Source organism: Solanum lycopersicum, chromosome 5, assembly GCF_036512215.1.
Source record: "Solanum lycopersicum chromosome 5, SLM_r2.1".
Taxonomy (NCBI): domain Eukaryota; kingdom Viridiplantae; phylum Streptophyta; class Magnoliopsida; order Solanales; family Solanaceae; genus Solanum; species Solanum lycopersicum.
Genome location: NC_090804.1, coordinates 983121 through 1008856, shown reverse-complemented (window position 1 = coordinate 1008856; position 25736 = coordinate 983121). Strand labels below are relative to the sequence as shown.

Sequence of the window (25736 nt, the reverse complement as noted above, 5' to 3'; positions counted from 1 at the left end):
TTAATAAATCAACATTTTTTGGATAACAAATTCAAATTTTGAAATAAAATCTAGTCCTCTTTTCCCTTTTTTTCCCTCAAAAAGCTATTCCTAGTCATATATCATCCCTTTATATACGTTTGAACATAAAAGTTTGTAGTGAAAAACATTCATATTTATTTATTTACACTAAATTAAATAAATTTATTTTTAATTTACTTAAATATTAAGAAAACAATTATTAAACTGGTTTGTTTCATAAAGTGGGGAAAACTTTCTAATCATTTCAAAACCCTACTCATCAACATGCTAGTTACCAAAAACATTTTCTCCATTCTAATTTTTTTTCAAACGATAAAATAATTTTATTAATATAAAATAAAGTTTACGGACTCTAATAAACATAAAACTAATAGATTAAATAAAAGAATTTAAGTGCATTACTAGAATTCACAAATGTACAAGTTGAATCTCCATATTCAAATCAATTCTAACAAATCCAGTTTATATATTTCCTTATCAAATTCTAACCTTATATAATTTATATACATAAAAGAAAACCAGGAACACTGTATTCATATTGTAAAATGAGCTATATATAATATCAATTTATAATAAGATCTTAACTTAGGTGAAAAATAAATATACTTACATTAAGGGAGTATTAAATTGATATAAGCTCTTTTGTAAAGTTCAATTTTTATATTTTTAATTATCAATTTAATATTCTACGTAAGTAGTAACTTTATTTCTTTTTACCGTAGGCTTTATTTGGTAAATGCTACAATTATAAAAAAAGTTACACTGTCACAGCCATGTCATTTATCTACCAGAAAAATATACGTGTGATATTTGTATGGATGAAAAATGCCAACTTTATATTTCACTGGTCTCTCTGAAAAAAGCTGAAAAAGCTTTTACTGTCACACTTTTTTCTTTTTATTGGGGTATAAATATTTTTTGCTTTTATATAACATTTTAAGTTTAATTTGTAATTATGTTTTTAAATTTGAGAAACAATATACAACCAACTTTTTGATTTATTTTGGAAGTTGTATTTAAATACGTTAGGTTTGAACATTATTACGTATACTTTTTTACGAAAAAAATAACTAAATATAACAATATCTTCAATTTTAACTTTATAAATTCTAAATAAAGGAAAAAATATTTAAAAATCTATCTTCAAGCTTGACATTCCCTTTGAAAGTTGAAGTTGAAATGAAATATTTAAAAATTAAAGTTGCATTAACATATGCATTCTACTTGGAAATTGAAACTCTGTTTTAATATATATTTTATCGATAATCTCTTTAATATATCTATTTTAACCATATAAAAGATTGAAGTTTCAAGCATATTTATATACTATAGTGTGTATATTAAAAACATTTCATGTCTGTTTGCTTAACATAAAAGCACACAGTTTGGAATCCCTTTTGAATTGAATTTATGCAAGCATATGCATATCTACCTAGCTACCTTTGATCTTTTTATCATATCTTTTTAGCTTATAATGAAGCTTGAAGTGGGGTTGAAATGTGCACACTTTATATGTTTGTAATTGAGGGTTGATATAATCAATCTATTTAGATTTAAATAGAGTATAATTTTATTTTATGTGAAAATTATATATGTGATCGGTCATTTTTTAAAAAGTTTCATGAATTTATCGTTTTGTCCTTTCCAATATTAATTTAGAGTCTTTTATGTTTGAGTTTGGAAGTTGATTTTTGCATTTTGAGTTAAAAGTTAAGAATTTGATAAGATTGTGCTTTTGAAAGATTAAGTTGCTTGAAAGTAATTTTGAGTCTTTTGGAGTTTCGAGCGTCAAAATAGAATTTCGTCGATTTCATCAGTCCTAAATTGTAAAATCTAATTGATGAGAGTTATTTGTTCCGGAGTCATTTGTGATTTTTTAAACAATGAAGAAAACAAAAAAAAAATCACAATTCAATGCTAAAAATCAGTGAAAATTTATAATAATGATATTCTGCGCGTTTGTGGCGACTTTTGTCACCGCATAATGTCTAGTTTTTTTGAAGTTGAATCCCCTAGGTTAATTTGAACCTAAGTGTAACGTTTAGGGTTTGAATCCCCTAGTTAGCGTTTACTTTTTTAGTTTTAATTTTTTTTTCAGTTTAGCTTTTTACTTCTTTTTTTTAAATATATAAAACATGTTAAAAGTGTGATTTTAAACTCAAAAGAATTTAAGGGTCTCATTCTTTGAAATTTTTTTTTGATTTATTTATACGTTTATATATTTATTTTTCTAACCTACTAAATAAAAATTATGTGTCCGCCATTAGCTATATATATACCATATACATTAGTTTTTCACAATTTCTAACAATATAAAATTTCCACTCTTACTATGAATTATGCCATTTTCACAATTTCTAACAATTTGTTGGTATAGGTGCGGCTGTTCACAGTTTATATCCTTAAATTTTGAGTGTGCATAACTAGACACTTATATTTGTATAAAGTTAAATAAGTAGACACACGAGTCATATGTGGTATAATGCACATAAGACATCACGTAGGACACAAATAGGATGTCACATAACACATATATATATCTTTTTATTCAATTTTATACAAATTTGAGTGTGTACTTGTCCATATTCAAAATTGGAGGAAATAAATATAAAATTAAAAAAAGTTAAAAAAACATATTTATGTATTATATCTATGAAATATGTGTATTTTTATTGGGCAACTTTCACATATAACAAACATAAAATTCATATTTGTATGTTACATAAAGTTTGCATAATTGTGTTCATATCAAACATATATATGTATAATTCGCTATACATATACAATTGTAGCGATTTGTACAAAACGAAGTGTATAAAATGAGAAAGAGAAAGAGACCTGGGCAGAGAATTGTATAAAATGAAGTGTATAAAATGAGAAAGAGAAAGAGACCTGGGCAGAGAATTGTATAAACGAAGTGTATAAAATGAATTGTATAATTATAAGTGTATAGGACGATTATATACAATTTGAATTTGTATAAAATGAGAAAGGCAAAAGAGACTTGGGTATCGAATATACAATTGAATCGAATTGTATAAAACAAACAAGAGAGAAATTATATATAATTTGAATTTGTATAAAATGAGAAAGAGGGAAAAGCAAAAGAGACTTGGGCAGGGGAGTACTTTTATTGTATAATTATAAATGTATAGGACAAAAATATATGTATTTATATGTGTATATATAATTTTCTTTCGCTTAAGAAATACAATTTATACAATTCTATGGTATAAAGCGAGAGAGGCGAGCCACAAGAAGCGAGCGAGAGAGGAAGAGTGGCGAGCGAGAATATGAGAAAGAGCGGAACTGACAAACAGTTTGCTATGAAAAACAAATAAATCAAACGGTAGTTATTATATTTATTTTATATTTATATATGGAGCAAAATTTTGTCAGGATGACTAATCAGGAGTGTCATCCCGTATGGACCTTATAGTGACTGTTCAAATTTAATCGAAACTCCATATAACCGTGAATTGTTGGTTGTTCGATTCTATGAGTAACATCTTCTTGGAGACATTCAATTTTTTCTGCCGGCTGTTTTTTTTTTACATGATTGTGCAAATTGGCACTGACCTCTTCTTTCTTTGTTTCTGTTCTGGTTGTCGACAAACTGTGCATTTTACTTTACTATTTAACATAAATAAATAGACAAAATATTTCAAATGATGGCAGCTGGAATAGCATGATCTCGTACATAAATATGCTTGTAAAATGTTTTAACTCATCCCACTAATAAAATATTGGAAAATTAAGGCATGGCAAATTTTATACATGTCCTGTGCTTAATTGTGTTATATCTCATATACTATCTTATACTAATGTATTTGGCACGGAATATTATTTAGTGCGAGAACTATTTTAATATAAATACTAACATTTAAATAATAAAAGGTGAAAAAACTTCGTCATATATTTATCTATAACTCATGTCACTGAAAAAAATATGACAAAATTAAGATACGATAAAATTTATACGTGTTCCCGACTTACGCATAAAGTCACCTACCCGAATCACGTGGCAATAGCCGAAAGTTTACATTTCCAATATGTATGATCCAAGTAACAGTAATTACAAGAGGGTAGACTGAAAGAAGAATTCGAAGAACATGGGAAACAATACAGAGGAAAAAGAATTTTTATTGAATCACTCACAAAATTCAACAAAGGGAGGTTTAAAAACCATTCCTTTCATCATAGGTATGTGTAAATTGTAACAATTTTGTCTTCTCACTTTACTCTTTGTTTGTAATTTTGTTTAATTGATTCATTGTGTTGCATTGTAGTGAATGAATCATGTGAGAGATTGGCAAGTTTTGGTTTGCAACCAAATATGATAATCTACATAACAAAATTTTACAACATTAATGCTGCTCATGCTTCAGTTTTGATTAATTTATGGTCAGCAGTTTCAAATGTATTGTCTATTTTGGGAGCTTTTATTTCTGATTCTTACATTGGAAGGTTTAGGGCTGTGGCTATTGGAACCATCTCTAGCCTAATAGTAAGTTTAATTTGCCCTGTTTTTTTAATTCTTGTAAAGATTAGAAACTTGACATATTCAAAACTCTCTTGTGTTATACAACTTTATTCTTTTGGCCTACAGGGAATGCTTGTTCTTTGGCTCACAACAATTTTTCCACAACTCAGGCCGTTACCCTGCGGTCAGTATCAACATGATTGTAATGGAACAACAGCAGCACAACTTGCTGCAATTTTGTGTTCTTTTGGGCTTATTTCCATTGGTGCTGGTCTTGTTAGACCTTGTTCCATAGCATTGGGTGCCGACCAATTGGAGAACAAAGAAAATCCAGATAACGAGAGACTTATGGATAGCTATTTCAATTGGTTCTATGCCAGTATCGGAGTTGCAATTGTTTTTGCAGTTACTGTAATTGTTTATATCCAAGACCATTTTGGTTGGCAAGTTGGGTTTGGTGTTCCTGCTTTGCTCATGGTTTTATCTGTTTCCGTTTTCTTGATTGGATCTCCTCATTATATCAAAGCAAAACCTAAAGGGAGTTTGTTCACTGGATTGTTTCAAGTAGCAGTCGCAGCCTTCAGAAAAAGACATATCAACGTTCAATTGAATTATAATGACGACTCCTACTATAAAACACCTGAATCAAAGCTCCTCGAACCATCCACGGACTTCAGGTATATGTGTCTCCATCTTTTCCTCAATGGTATAGACATCATCAATATCTATTCGTGATTCATTGTATATTATATTATAGGTGTTTGAATAGAGCTTGCATAATTGAAGATCCTAACATGGAGTTGAAACCTGATGGAAAAGCTTCAGATCCATGGAGTCTCTGCTCTGTGGAACAAGTCAAAATAATGAAGTGTTTTCTTACCGTTCTTCCCATGTGGTCCACTTGTATTATGCTTCTTGTATCGTTCAGTCAGCCACTTTCAATTTATCAACTACTGACCGTGGATAGACACATTACCCCTCAGTTTGAAATCCCAGCAGGATCATTTGGCATGATTACCGTTCTTTCTTTAACGATCTGGATGGCTTTTTATGATCGTGTTTTGGTGCCTTTACTGTCTAGGTATACTGGACTGCCGACTGGGATAAGCTCATTTTCCAGAATGGGGATTGGCTTATTTCTAGGCATTGTGGCTACGGTACTTTCAGCTATAACAGAAACCATACGACGCAATAAGGCAATCAATGCTGGATTTGAGGATGACCCGAATGCTATGTTAAACATGTCCTCTATGTGGTTTGTACCACAGTTGGCACTATACGGGGTGGCTGAGGCTCTGAATGTGATTGGACAGATCGAGTTCATATACACTCTATTTCCGAAAACCATGTCCAGCTTTGCAGCAGCTCTTTACACGTTTGGCCTTGCGCTTGCCAACTTCATTAACAGTTTCTTGGTGAGCGTGGTGAATAGTATTACCTCAGGTGGAGACAACACAAGCTGGCTCGCGACCAACATAAACAGAGGTCATCTAGATTACTACTGCTGGCTAATGACTTTCTTGTGTGTGATTAACTTCCTTTATTTTTTAGCCGTTTGTCGATTTACTGATCAGCATCACCATGATGGTAGAAGTAGTTTATTTCCTGAGGCAGAAGAGGAACACTCCATGAATAAGTGTTTCCATGGTGCTTAATTGTATCAATCAAGTGTGTACGCTTATATCTGAATCATTTGCATTTCTTGCGACTTTCCTTAACCTGAAATATTAGAAGAGTTAATATTAATATTACCGAAGATATTTTTAGGGATGAATATCAAAAAACATATCTAAACTATGCATTAAAAATGGCGTAAGTATAGGTAATAGTTCTTTAAATCATTAGGGAGGTTGTCATAAAGTTTTTTTCAGAACTTGTTAATGGATCATTAATTAAGGAGTTTGAAATATCTCACATTTGAAATATTTTAAAAATTATTTTAATTTTATTATTATTTTTTGTTGGGGATGGGGGCTTGTTTGGGGTATGGAAATTTTTTTAAAAAAATTATAATTCTTTTTTTGGATGCCGAGAGTCAAGTACAGGGTAACATAAGAAAAAATAGAATTGAAGGTTAGAGGTAGAGTTTTAAAAATGTTTTTTCTTAATTTTTGAAATAATTTTTTTTTAAAATTTTTTTTGAGAAAAACAAATGAATTTGGTAAAATATTTTTTAAAACATTTAAGTTTATCAAACATGAGATAATTGGATATTTTTCTGAAATGTTTTTCTTAATTTTTTAAAGGAAATTATTTTCTTTAAATTTGAGAAAAACAAGTGAATTTGGAAAAACATTTTAAATAAATCAAACATAAGATAATTGGACATTTCCCCCAAATGGTTTTACTTCATATCATTTTCGTAAATTCTATATTTATATAAAAAATTTAAAAAATTATATATATTAACTTGTGAATCCCGAAATAAATTGATTAGAAACTTCAAATTTTTAATCTTGGCTCCGTCTCTACTTGAATACACTCAAAGTTGAAAAAAATAAATATGAAATGAGATCAAATTAAAGGGTGAGTTTATATATAACTACGTAATAAAAGAAATTCGAAGAAAATGGAAAAGTTATGTTTCGAATTTGTGAATTGAGAATTTTTAAATTTTTGTAGGATATGTTTTTTGTCTTGCTATTGCCCTTTGCCTCTAAATCTTTTCAACAGTAAAATTCATCAAAATTTGTTGAATCTCAAAAAAAATTGTTTGATAAAAAATATTTTGAGTGCTAAATTTTGATGAAATGAACTATAACAACGTATTTGTGTTGAAATTCTAGATTCAAACATTGTTCAATTACTTAGGATGGAAGTATTTGCTATGAAAATTTGAAAACTCCATTAAAGTATATTTGAAAGTATCCTCATAAATGATTCAGACATATATAAACATAGTGTACACGATTGTTAAACACCATGGAAAAACTTATTCTCAGAGTGTTCCTCTTCTGCCTCAGGAAATAAGCTACTCCTACCATCATGTTTTTGCTTATCAGTAAACCGACAAACAGCTAGAAAATAGAGGAAGTTAATCACACATAAGAAAGTCATTAGCCAGCAGTAGTAATCTAGGTGACCTCTATTTATGTTGGTCGCGAGCCAGCTTGTGTTGCATCTGGCTGAGGTAATATTATCCACCACGCTCACCAAGAGACTACTAATTAAGTTGGAAAGCGCAAGGCCAAACGTGTAAAGAGCTGCTGCAAAGCTGGACATCGTTTTTGGAAATAGACTGTATATGAACTCAATCTGTCCAACCACATTCAGAGCCTCAGCCACCCCGTATAGTGCCAACTGTGGTACAAACCACATAGAGGACATGTTTAACACAGCATTTGGGTCATCCTCAAACCCTGCATTCATTGCCTTATTGCGTCGTATGGTTTCTGTTATAGCTGAAAGTACTGTAGCTACAATGCCCAGAAATAAGCCAATCCCCATTCTGGAAAATGGACTTATCCCAGTCGGCAGTCCAGTATACCTTGACAGTAAAGGAACCAATGCACGATCGTAAAAAGCCATCCAGATTGTCAAAGAAAGAACAGTAATCATGCCGAATGATCCTGCTGGGATTTCAAACCGAGGGGTAATGTGTCTATCCACGGTCAGTAGTTGATATATCGATAGTGGTTGACTGAACGATACAAGAAGCATAATACAGGTGGACCACATGGGAAGAACGGTAAGAAAACACTTCATTATTTTGACTTGTTCCACAGAGCAGAGACTCCATGGATCTGAAGCTTTTCCATCAGGTTTCAACTCCATGTTAGGATCTTCAATTATGCAAGCTCTATTCAAACACCTATAATATAATATACAATGAATCACGAATAGATATTGATGATGTCTATACCATTGAGGAAAAGATGGAGGCACGTATACCTGAAGTCAGTGGATGGTTCGAGGAGCTTTGATTCAGGTGCTTTATAGTAGGAGTCGTCATTATAATTCAATTGAACGTTGATATGTCTTTTTCTGAAGGCTGCGACTGCTACTTGAAACAATCCAGTGAACAAACTACCTTCAGGCTTTGCTTTGATATAATGAGGAGATCCAACCAAGAAAACGGAAACAGATAAAACCATGAGCAAAGCAGGGACACCAAACCCAACTTGCCAACCAAAATGATCTTGGATATAAACAATTACAGTAACTGCAAGAACAATTGAAACTCCGACACTTGCATAGAACCAACTGAAATAGCTATCCAGAAGTCTCTCATTATCTAGATTTTCTTTGTTACCCAATTGGTCTGCACCCAATGCAATGGAACAAGGTCTAACAAAACCAGCACCAATGGAAATAAGCCCAAAAGAACACAAAATTGCAGCAAGTTGTGCTGCTGTTGTTCCATTACAATCATGTTGATACTGACCGCAGGGTAACGGCCTGAGTTGTGGAAATATTGTTGTGAGCCAAAGAACAAGCATTCCCTGTAGGCCAAAAGAATAAAGTTGTATAACACAAGAGAGTTTTGAATATGTCAAGTTTCTAATCTTTACAAGAATTAAAAAAACAGGGCAAATTAAACTTACTATTAGGCTAGAGATGGTTCCAATAGCCACAGCCCTAAACCTTCCAATGTAAGAATCAGAAATAAAAGCTCCCAAAATAGACAATACATTTGAAACTGCTGACCATAAATTAATCAAAACTGAAGCATGAGCAGCATTAATGTTGTAAAATTTTGTTATGTAGATTATCATATTTGGTTGCAAACCAAAACTTGCCAATCTCTCACATGATTCATTCACTACAATACAACACAATGAATCAATTAAACAAATTACAAACAAAGAGTAAAGTGAGAAGACAAAATTGTTACAATTTACACATACCTATGATGAAAGGAATGGTTTTTAAACCTCCCTTTGTTGAATTTTGTGAGTGATTCAATAAAAACTCTTCTTCTTGTTCAGTGTTTTTGCCCATTTTTTTCCAAATATTTTGTTATTCAAATCAGAGTGACACAAAGAAAGATTTTTTGAGTATAAATCTCCCAACAGAAAAGATGCATAGTACATAAAGGAGTCTAAATGGAGTGACAAAAAGTGTATATAAATCAGACTAAAGTTTGATAGTGGAAGTTTCTTTCTTTCGTCCATTTCAAAAAAAATGAAATCCACCTCCCTACCCCATCTTTTTAAATTTCATGTTTTTACTTTCGGATAATGAACAAGTATCCCTCAACATATGTCTGAAATTTCAGAGATACACTTATATTATACTAAGGTTAAATTACGCCTAAACTTATTTTATTAATAATTTTCTACCTCGTTTTGGCCTACGTGACACTATCTTGTGGACCCAACGCTGGTTGACTTTTTTTTCAAGCTAGCGCCACGTAGGCCGAAAAGGCGTAAAAAATTACTTATAAAATAAGTTCAGGGGTAATAGGACTTTAGTATAGTATAAGTGTGTCTTTAAGATTTTGGACATAGGTTGAGGTGCATTATCCCTTTTACTTTTCATATTCAATACAACTCGATTAAAGGATAATGCAATGCGATTAAAGGATATATTGATTCAATTTATTATAAAATTTTAAAATTTATTTATTTTTTAAAATTTTCGTATCAAATCAAAATAGGTTAGTAAAATTGAAACCAAGAAAAGAGTTTTTCATATAATTTTTAATATCTAAAATTTAAATATTAAGTTAATTTAATTTAGTTTAATTTTAAAAATTAATCTAATTGACTCATATAAATTAAATATAACGGATAAAACTGGACAAAGGGATTACTTAATAAGAATATGTGTAGAGTTACTTTTCTAAGATAATAAAAATATACATTTAACATGCTTTTTCCGTATTGTCTTACTTTTTTCTAGAAAAACTAGTTATAAACATTTTTAAGACAACTAAATATAAGGTGTAACTTAAATTAATATGAAAATTATATAGCGTTTGTATGAAGTTAAGTATATTACTTCCTTTAGAAAATAATAATAGTAACTTCTTCTTCCTCTTTTAAGAAAGCAAAAGATATGAGATTTAGATTATGAGTACGAAAGATAATGGGATATTTATAGCAGTTTAAGTGTTTTACTTTTCTTTATAAAAAAATATTATTATTATTTTTTAAGAAAAAAAATTATTGGAAAATGGCATAAATACTTCTTATTTATGGTTACATTTTCTCCTCATTATTTTAGTTCATTTTACTTAGTTTTCGTTTATTTTGGTTATGAGTTTGTGTTGCTTCACGTTTCATTAAATATTGAACGAATTAATTTTAAAAAAATTCTATTTGATCCGAATAATCAATTAGATTATTTTTATTCACAATTTTATCAACTAAATATTTAGACTAATAAAATGCAATCTTTTAAATTTCTTTAACCGTTAATCAAGCCCATATGACAAGTTGATAGTCAAATTAAAACAAATGTGTGATTTCACACATAAAAGGAGTGTAAACATTGTATTTTAGACTAAAAATTGTTTAAAACAAATAGAACAGAATTAAAAGGAAGAATATAGTATATATTTAGTATAGAGAGATAGTGTTACTTAGGAACCAGTAAGTGACTGGACAAGAATTGTATAAAAACAGACTAAAGTTTAATATTGGAAGCTTCATAATAGTCCAAAGTTACCATCCATTATTAAAGTTTCTTTTTTCGTTCATATATATATATATATATATAGAAAAGGATTAAAAATATCTTTGAACTATCAGAATTGGCTTAAATATATCCGAAGTATATTTCGGCTCAAATATACTCTTACCGTCAAACTATAGGATTAAAAATACCCTTCTCACTAACAGAATCAATTAAATGTCATATGGTTGTCACATGGCATGCCACTTAGATGCCATGTGGATGTCATATGGCATGCCACATAAGTCAATAGAGTTCCACTCATGCCACGTAGACTAATAAACTTACCCCTAATTTCTCCCAATTTTTTCCATCTTCCTTAGAATTAAGAAACGATTTCACTGAAGAACATAGAACTCCTTTTCCTCAATTTCTCCATTTCCTTAGAACGATTTCACAAAATACAAAGTTCTAAGGGAAAGGGGTTCTATGTTCTTTAGTGAAATCGTGTCTAAATTCTAAGGGAATTAGAGAAAATTGGTGGAAATTAGGGGTACGTTTATTTTCTACGTGGCATGAGTGGAACTCTATTGGCTTATGTGACATCACATGGCATCCAAGTGGCGTTTAACATATCTTGTTAATGAGAAGGGTATTTTTGATCCTATAGTTTGAGGGAAAGGGTATATTTGAGCCGAAATATAGTTCAAGGATATATATGAGCTATTTCGAATAGTTCAAGTGTATTTTTGATCCTTTATATATATATATATATATATACACACACACACCCCACCGCCTAATCTAATTTTTTAATTTTAATTTTTCACTTATCATATTTAATATCACAAGATTAAAAAATATTTAATATATTTTTAATTTAAGATCATAAAACTCAAAATACTTAGAGCATGTTTAGAAAATCACCCTGATAATTGATTTGATGTAGTTGAGTGTAATTACATTGTCTATCTTGTTTAATTATGTAATTACCTGATCACCGGGTGATTGGATGTAATTGACTGTGCATAATCACCCTCTTCATAATAGTCTATATCATGATATCATATCTCATGACCAAATCGGTTTACTTATGAATGACAACATGTCATTTGTATCCAAACTTATTTTATTTTATTTAGAAAATAATTATAAGCCAATAAAAGATATAGGAATTATTTTAGTTTGTATAACTTTGTTTCGCCTCATTTAGTTTTTGAGTTTGTTAGTGGACGAAACAATGTACGGATCCTTTTATTTGATTTAGATTAACAATCAAAATTTTTAATTTTGAATCTATCAACTGAATATTTAAACTTATTAATATATAAATCTTTTAAAGCTCCTCTTGTTGTTGACTAAGCCTATGTGAAAATTTAGTAATCAAATTCGAACAACAAAGTAATTTCACACATAAAAAGAGTGTAAACATAAAATATTTGACTAACTAACTAAAACCAGAAAAAAAAGAAGATAAATATGAGATTTAAAGGAAATTTTTTTTAATATAAAGTGATAGCATTATTTTATTTAGTAGAAAATTATTTAGGGCAGTGATGTTATCAAACTTATAATTTTATCTTCAATGTAATATTAAAAAAAAAGGGAGAGAAATGGTCAAAGGGATAGAGATAAAAAGAAAAGGATGGAGTGAAAAAAGACAGAGAAATTAAAAATAAGGGACATGTAATTCATAAAGTATAATGTAAATTTGTTATGTGTCATTTTCATTGTTGTGATATAAAATATACGAATATAACAGAAATATTAAATGAAACAAAATATATTTTACTGTAAGTGGGAAAGCGTCTATTTGATAATTTTATATTGTGATATAAAATTATGAGTTAAAATTAATATTTAAACATAAAATTGTATGTTTATTTGATCTCATAGTGTTATCTCATAAGATGAATTTCAAATTCCGCCTTGATTATATAAGAAAGTTATGCATCGTTTTTTACTTTTACTAAGAAAATCATTATTGGCACAGATAATAAATGTCCACTTCAATTTCACACTTACATATCATTTGTGATGGTAACATATATTATATTTTGACTATAAAAATAATGTCAAAGTAACACATCAAAGTCCTACATGAGATGTTTAAAATAAATACAATTTAATTAATATTTTAAACAAAAAATAATATCGTTAATAAATTCCACTTATTGAATAACATTATAAAATATAAAAACCAAATTTTAGAATTTTTAAAACATAATTAATAATATTAATTTAATAAAATATACCTCTAATTAAATTTTTATATATAAAAGTTTATACGAGGTTAACTTAGGTTTGATAATATGAAATGGAGGAAGTATTACTTTGTCTTTAATTTTTGAATACATTATAACAAAATTAGTAATTACTATTACTTTTTGTAATAATATGAAAATATTTTTCTAAAAAATATCTTCTTCTAAAAATTTATACAGTATATGCTATTTTAGAACAATAAATAAAGAATGGTATCAAATAATTGATTTTATCAGAATTAATTTCAACATTAAATTGCTCTGAGCTTCTACAATGGTCTATCTAACAACATACAGTCCCATACTTTGGAATTTATATATTTATTTTGTTTGATATTATGTTAAGTAATATGTTTGGTTTTTTTTTTAAAGATATTTTATTTCATTAATTTTTAAAAATATTTCCATTTCAATTTATTTTTTCTACAATTTCAAGTAACATGTTAGCGGTGATTCATAATTTTAAAAAATCTTTATATTTAACTTGAATTACTTAAATCGTACGATGAATTAGTAATTCATTGGTTTAGTCCACTCAATCATTTCAATTAAATTTTGTATCCTCCAAATATCTTAATTCAATGAAACATTATTTTTTAAGTTTTTTTGAAAAAGAAACATCATATTTATTCTTTTCTCTATTTTAAAATATTGAAATTATTAAGATATTTTTCAAATTTCAAATTAATTTAATAATATATAATGACTATTTTCTTTCACAATTAATAAAAATAAAAAAAGATAAGTATAATATCAATCAATTAATAAAAGTAAAAAAAAGATAAATATAATATCAATCAATAAATAAATATATCATGTTACATTATCCGACATGTAATATTTTTTTACTAATATTAAAACATCACACTAATACTTACATCCCAAATTCATTAATAAATTATAAATAAAGGCATCTCTTTTAAGGCTTTAGCCTCTCCTTTCTGACCAAATTAATTTCTTTTTCTATTAATGATTTGTAAAGGAAATACTATAAATAAATCAATCTCTTATTCTACCTTCATTAATAAAAGTTAATGTCATAGATGGTGAAATCAAATAAATCTTATATTTTTTTTTGTTGTCTTTGAAAATGACAACATTAATTTTAAAAAAGAAAAGTAAGATAATAAAATATTTTTTTGTTTCATTTTATGTGATATTTTTTATTTTTTGAGAGTCAAATATTTTAATTTTGATCAGATATTCATATATAGAATTTTTAATTTTTTAAAAATAATTTTTTTATAAACTACTAAAGAATACTATAAATCACAATAATTAATAATTTAAAATATTAAAATATTCATAAAAAATTATAATAAAAAATAAATTTATTTGAAATGCGAAAAGTTTCGCTGAGCAAGTTGGAGACATGCCTAAGACTTTGACGAGTGTCAATCAGCACCCCTCTTGACAAAGGCTTCATTTTTAGCATGCATATACATTTATTTATCTCTCAAAAACTTCTCTCTTTCTTCCACTCTCTTTGGAGTTAACAAGGAAGAAAGAAAATGGGGAATAAACCAGAAGAAGAAGAGTTTTTACTAAATCACTCACAAAATTCAACAAAGGGTGGTGTAAAAACCATTCCTTTCATTATAGGTATATTTGTTTTCTTCTTTTGCTCTTTTCTTATTTCTTAGCTTGTTTCATTGTGTCACATAGTTTTTTTTTTTTTTTTTTTGTAGTGAATGAATCATGTGAGAGAGTAGCAAGTTTTGGTTTGCAACCAAACATGATACTCTATATAACAAAATTTTACAACATGGATGCTGCTCGTGCTTCAGTTTTGTTGAATTTATGGTCAGCACTTTCAAATGGATTGGCTATTTTTGGGGCTTTTATTTCTGATTCTTACATTGGAAGATTTAGGGCTATTGCTATTGGAACTATCTCCAGTCTAATTGTAAGTTCACTTGCACAATTTGTCGTGTTAAAATCGCAAATTTAAGATCTGATTGGGTATATGCAAACAACAATTAAATTATCACAACTTTAAGTTGTAGACTTAGTACTGTTTATTCCTTTTATCATCTCATCAGGGAATGATACTTCTTTGGCTCACTACAATATTTCCACAACTCAGGCCGTTACCCTGTGGTCAGTATCAACTTGATTGTAACGCAGCAACATCAACGCAACTTGCTGTAATTTTGTGTTCTTTTGGGCTTATTGCCATTGGTGCTGGTTTTGTTAGACCTTGTTCAGTAGCATTTGGTGCTGATCAATTAGAGAACAAACGAAATCCAGATAATGAGAGAGTTATGGATACCTATTTCAACTGGTTTTATGCTAGTGTAGGAATTTCAATCTCTGTTGCAATTACTGTAATTGTTTATATCCAAGTGCAGTTTGGTTGGCAAGTTGGGTTTGGTGTCCCTGCTTTGCTCATGGTTTTATCTGTTTCCGTTTATTTAATTGGATCTCCTCTTTATATAAAACCAAAATCTGAAGGGAGTTTGTTCACTGGATTATTTCAAGTAGCAGTCGCAGCCTTCAGAAAAAGACATATTAATGTTCAGTTGAATTATAATGACGACTGCTACTATAAAGCACCTGAATCAAAGCTCCTCGAACCATCCACTGACTTCAGGTATGTAGACATCTTCAATGTCCATTCGTGTGCTTACTATTATAGAATATTTGTTTTACTGACTTGTATTACATGAAATTGTCCAATGCATTTAGTTAAGCAAATGATTAGTGTGTTTAAGGGTCTTCGTTTACCCATCTCATACTCATTTTCGTTTGGCATTTATCGAAGGAAATGAAGAGTTCAAAATAGATACTTGAAGGGTGTGTATAGTAAAATTTTTCCATGTTTGGTTGGTTTGATTTTTCGAGAAAATATTTTTCTAGATAAACAAATAAAGAAAATGTCTTTCCTGATGGAGGTAAGGGAAAACAAGTTACACTTTGATTCATTCGTTCGTTGTATATTGTAGGTGTTTGAATAGAGCTTGCATAATTGAAGATCCTCACGTGGAGTTGAAACCTGATGGAAAAGCTTCAGATCCGTGGAGTCTCTGCTTTGTGGAACAAGTCGAAATAATGAAGTGTTTTCTTAGAGTTCTTCCCATGTGGTCCACCTGTATTATGCTTCTTGTGTCGTTCGGTCAGCCACTTTCGATATATCAACTATTGACCGTGGATAGACACATTACTCCTCAGTTTGAAATCCCAGCAGGATCATTCGGCATGATTACCGTTTTTTCTTTGACAATCTGGATGGCTTTTTACGATCGTGCAGTGGTTCCTTTACTGTCTAGGTATACTGGACTGTCGACTGGGATAAGTCCATTTTCCAGAATGGGGATTGGCTTATTTCTGGGCATTGTGGGTACGACACTTTCAGCTATAACAGAAACCATACGACGCAATAAGGCAATCAACGCAGGGTTTGAGGATGATCCGAACGCTGTGTTAAACATGTCCTCTATGTGGTTTGTACCACAGTTGGCACTATACGGGGTGGCTGAGGCTTTGAATGTGGTTGGACAGATCGAGTTTATATATAGTCTATTTCCAAAAACCATGTCCAGCTTTGCAGCAGCTCTTTACACGTTTGGCCTAGCGCTTGCCGGCTTAATTAACAGTCTCTTGGTGAGCGTGGTGGATAGTACTACCTCAGCTGGAGGCAACACAAGTTGGCTCGCCACAAACATAAACAGAGGTCATCTAGATTACTACTGCTGGCTAATAACTTTCTTATGTGTGATTAACTTCCTCTATTTTTTAGCCGTTTGTCGATTCACTGATCAGCATCACCATGATGGTAGGAGTAGCTTATTTCCTGATGCAGAAGAGGAACACTCTGAGAATAGGCGTTTTCATGGTGCGTAATGTGTACGCTATGTTTGTGTTTGAACATTTGCATGTATTGTAACTTCTCTTAAATCCTTGACCTAGAATAAATTGAGGGCTTCTGTCTTTAAGACAGAGAAGACGAGTGCCAAAAAACCTCACACATATGTCAATAAAATTTTTAGTTGATGAGTATTATTTTTCTTGATAGCTGTGTTAAGTTAGTTTAACAAGTAAAAATGAATGGATAGATTATGTAAATATCCATTTGTGTGGATTTATTTATTAAATATTTCTTAATTTTGTTTCTATTGTTATTTGTCATTTTTGACAAATCAAGAAGTACAAATTTCTTTTTTTGTTGTACATTCAATTTATTAACATTAAGTTAACCTCGTTGAAAGAGGTAACTTAAGTAAATATATTTGATTTATTAACATTAAGTTAACCTCGTTGAAAGAGGTAACTTAAAGTAAATATATTTGAGATTCTATAAATTAATAGAGTTAAAATGATAAACTCAATATATTAATCATTATTTTTTTAATCTGTATCATAATTCGAAAATGGACATGATGAAACTTGTCTATTCGCGTCAAGATAAATCTGTCCCAATCCAACAAAACAGAAAGAGCGGAAAACTTATAGCTGAAAATTGACTACACTCCACGTTTTAGACTCAATGGAGTCGTTTGATGCATGAATCTGAGGTCTCCTTAACCCGACATTCGTGAAAGTCACAAGAAACTAACATTGTGTCTAAAAACGGGTAAATCATGTTGGGGACCTCTGAAGATTCAACAAGACCTCACCTAGGTCTAAAATTATTCCCCGCATCTAGCAGAACTCTCAAATTTCCGATTCGAGCATCTGAACCCCAAACATTTACGAAAGCCAATTCCAAGGTTAAAAGCTAACAATCTCCAACTTAGGACCGTAAATCCTCAAAAGGACTTTGAATCTGAAATCGAAAACTCTCTTGGATCAATTTTCACATTACAGGATTGATTAATCGATATAATTCTATTATGACACTCGAAACTTCAAAAGACACGAAATCAACTTTTAAGCAACTTTAGCCTTTTAAATTCAAAAACATACATAAGTCACAACTTTTTACTCAAATTTTTTAAATCAATTCCAAAACTTATTCGGAAATGGCTCAGGGTTATCATCAAAATGAAGTTGTAGTTTTGTGAAAATTTCCAAAAATGATCGAAATTGTTGTTACAATACCAAACTTTATGGAAGATTTTTTACCCCTGTACTATTTAATCGAATATTTTAACGATATATGTGCCCATATGATCATGTTACTATTGATAATGATGCAATATTTATTATGTCCACGAGGACACATATATATCTTTAAAATACTCTATTAAATAGTGCAAAAATAAAATATCATATTCGATATTCAATATTATTACAATAATTTTAATTAAAATTCAAATATATTTTCAATCACTTTCTTATTTTAAACTATTAAAAAAAACCCTCCAACAATTCACTTATTTTTATCAAATTAATTATTTTTATATTTGTATCTTTCTTCTTCACTTCAAAAATATCGAAATATGTCAGCATAAGTTCAGATGTAGCACATGGATTACTTATTAAAGTAGTTGCATCTAGTAACGACACGTACAATTAAGCTTAAAAAATAGTATTGCCTATGTTATTATTTAATTTCACTATTTAGATTTTAGGTTTTTTAAGAAATTAAGTAAATTTGTTATGGTATTTTAACTTAATGTTCTTTAAAATTTAATTTTCAATTAATAATTTATTTTAATTAATTAATTTGATCAATAACTATATATTATTTATTCAGTTTTTCTATGTTAATTAAATATATATTTTATGAATAATATAATTTATGTATTAATTTTATGAAACAATTATAAATCAATTTTTAATAAACACGACACGTAAATAAAGAAGAATTGGAGTAATATTTTTACAATTTATTAGCCTCATTCTCTCACAGCTTGAAAATCCCCATTTTATTAAACCTTTGCTCTGCCCAACTCTGCCTCTCCTAACTTCAAGAATTACTTTGGAAGTATCAAATTTAAATTGAGTTAATGGGGTTGGTGTTTCTATTGTTTTTTTAAATTCTTTTTTGGGGTTGTTTTGCATCGATACGAAGTTTAATTGAGTTTAGATAATTTTTGCTAAGGTGGGACAGATCTTATGTATATATCTTTAATTAATTAAGATAAACTGTTTTAACATTATAAAAAATATAAAAAAAATTGAGTTTATAAATAAGTAGATCTTACAAATTAATGATATATTTTAAAACGATGTATGCCTAGACAATAATTTTTATAACTATATACTTCCTCTGTCCAGAAATATTTGTCATGTTGCGCGATCAAAAGTAAATTTAACTAATTTTCAAATGTAAATTAGATCACATTAATTTTATATTTTAAACAAAAGAATTAAATATCCTAAAAGCTATAGAAAAAGTATTATAAATTACAATTTTTTTATATTAATATGATAAATAAATACATCTTTAAAATTTTAGTCAAAAACTTTATAATTTAACAATAAAAATTTTATAATTTTGACTCTTGATATTAAGTTTTTCCTTTCATAAATATATCGATTTATAAAATGTCCAAGTCTAGGTCCCATCAATAAAACATGGCAAAATTGAGCAAAAAATGGTGTGCTTAAATTAAAATGGTGCATATCCCACCTAGCCCCTCTTATGGTCATATTTGAGTGAACTGAAGAGAAGAGGAAAAACAGAGAAACAGAGTTGTATAGAAAATGGACAAAGAAACACAATTAATTGGAGAAAATCCAAGAAAGGGTGGTCTCAGGACCATGCCTTTCATCATTGGTAATTCTTTTTTTTTTGTTCTTCAAATTGCTGGTATTCATTAGGTACTAATTTTTATTAATTTTTTTTAATTTTTTTGTAGTGAATGAATCATTTGAAAGAGTAGCAAGTTATGGTTTACAAGCAAATTTGATAATTTATTTGATGACATATTATAAAATGACTGCTGCTGCTGGTACTAGCATTCTTGGAATATGGACTGCACTCTCAAATGGACTAGCCATTGTTGGAGCCATTATTTCTGATTCTTACTGTGGTCGCTTTAAGGCTGTTGCATTTGGATCCATTTCAACCCTTATTGTGAGTTGCTATTCTCTGGACTCAAATTGCTTCGTTTAGTTAATTCTAATTTGTTTGTGCAATTTGTAACAAAAAAATAGTTTTTTTCACTTAATGTTAGAGTGAGATCCATTTTGATTCATTAATATATGACATAAATGAGCCAAACTTTTAACGAATGGCTTCAGCCAGTGATTTTCTTTACTTATTGTGAGCTGTGCCATTTCACAATTTCAACAAGAGGGTTTTTTCTTTTGATAGGGAATGATTATTCTATGGCTCACATCAATGATTCCACAACTCAAGTCTTTACCCTGCCCTCAGTTCCAACATGTTTGTAATGGAACAACAGCAGTCCAGCTTGCTGTTCTGTTTTCATCTTTCGGGTTTATGTCCGTTGGAGCTGGTTTTATTAGACCTTGTTCTATAATGTTTGGTGCTGATCAATTGGAAAAAAAAGGGAAACCCGAGAACAAGAAGCTTGTTGATAGCTATTTCAACTGGTACTATGCTAGCATAGGGGTTTCAACTATTCTTGCAGTTACCACTGTCGTTTATATCCAAGAGCGTTTTGGTTGGAAAATTGGCCTTGGCATACCTGTTGTCCTCATGTTTTTGTCCGTCTCGATGTTCCTTATTGGTTCTCCTTGGTATATTAAAGTGAAAGCTAAAGAAAGCTTGCTCATAGGGTTGCTTCAAGCAGCTGTAGCAGCTTTTAAGAAAAGAAATACTCATCATGCATTGACTGATAGTGATAACTACTATCGTTCGCCACTTGAATCGGAAGTCTTGACACCGTCAAATGACTTCAGGTCAGTGCTTCCATCTTTTTATCAGTGGCATTTCTATTGTCAATATTACTCAATATCTATATGACAGTCAATTCAGTGGCATAATATTTTATTGTACGTTGTAGGTGCTTAAATAAAGCTTGCATGATTGAAGATCCTCAACGAGATTTGAATCCTGATGGATCAGCTTCAAATCCATGGAATCTCTGTAGTTTGGAACAAGTTGAATCATTGAAGGCTATTGTTAGAGTACTTCCTATGTGGTCGACTGGTTTTATGATCTATGTGACCATGAATCAATTCTCATTTTCCGTACTTCAAGCAAAGACCATGGATAGACATGTCATCCCTCAATTCGAATTACCAGCAGCATCATTCAGTGTGTTCTTGATTATTGCTTTAACAATCTGGGTAACTTTTTACGACCGTGTTTTGGTCCCTTTGCTATCTAAATATACTGGACGGCCAAGAGGGCTAAGTCCTGTTACCCGAATGGGAATTGGCTTATTAGTCTCGTGCATGTCTATGGCATTGTCTGCAATAACAGAAAGCATAAGACAAAAAAAGGCAATAGAGGAAGGGCATGAGGACGACCCACATGCTTTAGTGAACATGTCTGCTATGTGGCTCGTGCCACAGTATTTACTACTCGGAGTGGCTGAGGCAGCCCATGCAGTTGGACAGATTGAGTTCTTCTACTCTCTATTTCCCAAAAGCATGGCTAGCATCGCGTCAGCTATGTACACTATTGGAACTGCTGTGTCGAGTTTGTTTGGAAGTATTCTGGTGAGTGGTGTGGATTGGCTTACATCAACGGGAGGTAAAACGAGCTGGCTTTCTAGCAACATTAATAAGGGTCACTTGGATTACTATTTCTGGCTACTTGCTTTTTTGAGTTTGCTCAACTTTTTCTATTTTGTGATGGTCTGCCGGTTATATGAAACTGGGAATGATGGAAGCAGTAGGTTATCTCATGTGGCTGATGAGGAAGAATGCGACTATAGACTCTTATCTGAATCTTGATGATATGTTGTACTGCATCCTTGAATGATCCAACTACAACTAATTTAGGCAGTAGAGTGTTTTCATATATATTTTGAAGTATGTTGTGAATTTCCTCAGACAAAATTTTGGATATCAGATTGTCTTTTGTCGAATGTAGGCTTAAGAAAATGGTACTTGTTGGATTTTAAGCATCTTAATAGTATTTTAAAGTGCATAATTCCTAATGAGAAATGTCAAATTTATAGCTGCACGTTTGAAGCATATGTTGTGCAGCATTTGAGTTGTCATTTGATGACATTATATGCTCAATTACTTGTATTCGTAGTTGAATATGGTCATTAGTTGTTAGTAACTCAGGTAAACTATTAACTATGCATCTACTCAATTCAGTACCTCATTATCTTCCTATTTATTCTTTTCAGTTATCATTTTATTTTCAACAATAATTTGTTATATTTATGATATATTACGTCAATAGTATTAACTATTAAATTATCAAAGTAATAATTACACAAATTTCAATCACGTAATGACTTTCCAGACCCTTAAAAGACTTCATAAGAAAGATGGATGAATGTAAAGAAAGTGAAAAACTTAGGACGAACAACTACTTCCCTAGCCTCTTATATATAGTAGTAATAACGTACTAAAAAATAAAGATTTTTTTAAAAACATAAAAGAAACATTTCATTAAGGAAACAATCTTTTTTTTCTATGTCGTAATTTTTTCATATATTCCTTCGGTCGAACAATAGTTGTCCACTATACTATTTTGAAATGTTCAACAATACTTGTCCACTTTATGAAATCAATGAATACTTTTACGCTTATTTTCTAATTTATCCTTATCATTAATTATAGTTAATTTTTCAACACATGTTATTTATTATATTTAAATGGTAATATAGTAAAACTTATTTTTCTATTTATAATTTCTTAAGGGGTTTATCAAGTCGATAATGAACAACTATTGTTGGACAGAGTATCTTTTAAATATTTTGAATTGTCTATTATTGTGACTTATAGTACTTACATAGTTTACAAATACATAAATTTTCAGCCAAATTTAAACTGTTAGGCTCTTAAAAATTGAAATGTGTCAAATAAATTGAGATAGATGGATCGGAATAGTAATTCTGATAGTTTTTTGGGAATAAGTGTTGGGAGAAACAAATGCATGATAGTAAATAAGAATATTGTGATCTTTTTAAATGTAGCCATTATATGGAACAAATTATTATGGTTATTTCAGGCAAGGAGCATGGACCTGATCACCTGGGAATGTGGTTTATTGTTTCTACTCTTTCTCCCACTCATATTATAAAGCCATTGAAGTGCAAAAACAGAGAAACAAAGTGAAAAAATGGGCATAGAAACACAAGTTGAAGTGAAGCCAAGAAAGGGTGGTTTTAGAACTATGCCTTTCATCATTGGTAATTCCTTTTCTTTTGTTACTACTACTATTTTAGTTTAAGTACTAATTATTTCAATTTTTTTTTTTTGTAGTGAATGAATCATTTGAAAGGGTAGCAAGTTATGGTTTACAATTTAACATGCTAATGTATTTGATGACATATTATAATATGAGTGCTGCGACTGGTACTAGTATTCTTGCATTATGGGCTGCACTTTCAAATGGATTGGCTATTGTTGGTGCAATTATTGCGGATTATTATTGGGGTAGATTTAGAGCTGTTGCATTTGGATCCATATCCACTCTTATTGTGAGTTGTGAATTTCGTTTTTTGCTTTAGTTATGGATCCTTTAATTGTTATTGTATACAAAGTTCTAACATTTTTCTTGGACAGGGAATGATAATTCTATGGCTCACAGCAATGATTCCACAACTCAAGTCTTTACCCTGTTCTCATTTCCAACATGTTTGTAATGGACCAACAGCATTCCTATTTGCTGTTCTGTTTTCATCTCTTGTGTTTATGTCCGTCGGAGCTGGTTTTGTTAGACCTTGTTCTATAATATTTGGTGCTGATCAATTGGAAAATAAACAGAACCCCGAGAACGGGAGGATTCTTGATAGTTATTTCAATTGGTACTATGCTAGCTCAGGGATTTCAACTATTCTCGCAGTTACTATTATCGTTTATATTCAAGATCTTTATGGTTGGAAAGTTGGCTTTGGTGTCCCTGTTATCCTTATGTTTTTGTCTGTCTTAATGTTCCAAATTGGTTCTCCTCTTTATATAAAAGTGAAAGCTAAAGATACGGAAAACTTGGTCATAGGATTGTTTCAAGCACTTGTAGCAGCTTTTAGGAAAAGAAATACCCGTCTTTCATTGAGTGATTGTGATGAATACTATCGTTGGCCACTTGAATCAGAGGTCTTGACTCCATCAATGGACTTAAGGTCAGTGTCTCCATATTACTCGAACGCTATGCACTTTGTCTGAAACAATAAAATATGAGTTGAACTGTATCTATAATTTGTACATTGCAGGTGGTTAAATAGCGCTTGCATGATTGAAGATGCTGAAAGAGATTTGAATCCTGATGGATCAGCTTCAAATCCATGGAAACTCTGTAGTTTGGAACAAGTTGAATCACTCAAGGCTCTTCTTAGAGTACTTCCTATGTGGTCCACTGGTTTTGTGATCTTTGTGGACATGAATGTGTTTGCATTTTCCTTACTTCAAACAAAAACCATGGATAGACACATCTTCCCTCACTTTGAAGTACCAGCAGCATCATTCAGTGTGTTCTTGATTATTGCTTTGACAATCTGGATTGCTTTCTACGACCGTGTTTTGGTCCCTTTACTATCAAAATATACTGGACAGCCAAGAGGGCTAAGTCCTGTCACCAGAATGGGGATTGGCTTAATAGCCTCCAGTATGTCTATTGCATTATCAGCAATAACAGAAAGCATAAGACGACAAAGGGCAATAGAGGAAGGACATGAGGACGATCCAAATGCTTTAGTGAACATGTCTGCTATGTGGTTTGTGCCACAGTATGCACTACTCGGAGTGGCTGAGGCTGCCCATGCAGTTGGACAGATTGAGTTCTTGTATGCTCTATTACCGAAAAGCATGTCCAGCACTGCGTCAGCTATGTACACTGTTGGGACTGCTGTGTCGAGTTTGATTGGAAGTATTCTGGTGAGTAGTGTGGATTGGCTTTCATCAACGGGAGGTAAAACGAGCTGGCTTTCGAGCAACATTAACCAGGGTCACATTGATTACTTTTTCTGGCTACTTACATTTTTGAACTTGCTAAACTTGTTATATTTTTTGCTCATCTGCTGGTTTTATGAAGTTGGCAATAATGGGAGCAGTAATTCAGCTCATGTTGCTGAAGATAAAGAATGTGATTATAGACTCTTATCTGAATCATGATGATATGTTGGACTGCATTTTGAATGATACAACAACTACTAAATAAGTTAGACAATAAAATATTTTTATATGTTTAGACCTCTTCACATATTTTTTTGAAAGTATGTTGTGACTTTACTCAGACAAAAATGTTAAACATGCATTTTTGATACCTTAAAAAAAAAATAAGGTTGTCGGAGGCTACTCTGTCCTAAACTCTTACTCGTGCATTTATAAAAAATATTATATTTTTTTGACAACGCACCTCAAGATTTCACTAATTCATGAGTTTTTTATTTTTTACATTAAAATTTGTAGCAAACTAACTGGGACGTAGA

General features: G+C 30.6%; 5 protein-coding genes across 5 annotated transcripts; 4 read left to right on the top strand and 1 right to left on the bottom strand.

Annotated features, from left to right (window-relative positions):
- The first annotated feature begins 3983 nt into the window (after positions 1 to 3983).
- LOC101250799 (protein NRT1/ PTR FAMILY 1.2-like) lies at positions 3984 to 6229 on the top strand. The gene is made up of 4 exons (XM_004239309.5): positions 3984 to 4224; positions 4311 to 4528; positions 4631 to 5181; positions 5262 to 6229. Exons 1-4 carry the CDS (start codon positions 4134 to 4136, stop codon positions 6157 to 6159), a joined length of 1758 nt encoding a protein of 585 aa, XP_004239357.1. The 5' UTR covers positions 3984 to 4133; the 3' UTR covers positions 6160 to 6229.
- Positions 6230 to 7325: 1096 nt separating this feature from the next.
- LOC101262516 (protein NRT1/ PTR FAMILY 1.1-like) lies at positions 7326 to 9592 on the bottom strand. The gene is made up of 4 exons (XM_004238655.5): positions 9352 to 9592; positions 9049 to 9266; positions 8396 to 8946; positions 7326 to 8315 (listed from the first exon to the last, which is right to left on the bottom strand). Exons 1-4 carry the CDS (start codon positions 9443 to 9445, stop codon positions 7418 to 7420), a joined length of 1761 nt encoding a protein of 586 aa, XP_004238703.1. The 5' UTR covers positions 9446 to 9592; the 3' UTR covers positions 7326 to 7417.
- Positions 9593 to 14692: 5100 nt separating this feature from the next.
- Positions 14693 to 17338, top strand: LOC101262212 (protein NRT1/ PTR FAMILY 1.2-like). The gene is made up of 4 exons (XM_010322307.4): positions 14693 to 14928; positions 15015 to 15232; positions 15369 to 15919; positions 16272 to 17338. The coding sequence occupies exons 1-4, from the start codon at positions 14838 to 14840 to the stop codon at positions 17167 to 17169; spliced, it is 1758 nt and encodes a 585-aa protein (XP_010320609.1). The 5' UTR covers positions 14693 to 14837; the 3' UTR covers positions 17170 to 17338.
- A 2460-nt stretch (positions 17339 to 19798) lies between these two features.
- On the top strand, positions 19799 to 22360 carry LOC107196795 (NRT1/ PTR FAMILY 1.2). The gene is made up of 4 exons (NM_001320119.1): positions 19799 to 19990; positions 20073 to 20290; positions 20531 to 21081; positions 21186 to 22360. Exons 1-4 carry the CDS (start codon positions 19918 to 19920, stop codon positions 22081 to 22083), a joined length of 1740 nt encoding a protein of 579 aa, NP_001307048.1. The 5' UTR covers positions 19799 to 19917; the 3' UTR covers positions 22084 to 22360.
- A 945-nt stretch (positions 22361 to 23305) lies between these two features.
- LOC101250504 (protein NRT1/ PTR FAMILY 1.2-like) lies at positions 23306 to 25662 on the top strand. Its single transcript, XM_004239308.5, has 4 exons — positions 23306 to 23498; positions 23572 to 23789; positions 23875 to 24431; positions 24522 to 25662. Exons 1-4 carry the CDS (start codon positions 23429 to 23431, stop codon positions 25417 to 25419), a joined length of 1743 nt encoding a protein of 580 aa, XP_004239356.2. The 5' UTR covers positions 23306 to 23428; the 3' UTR covers positions 25420 to 25662.
- The last annotated feature ends 74 nt before the right edge of the window (positions 25663 to 25736 follow it).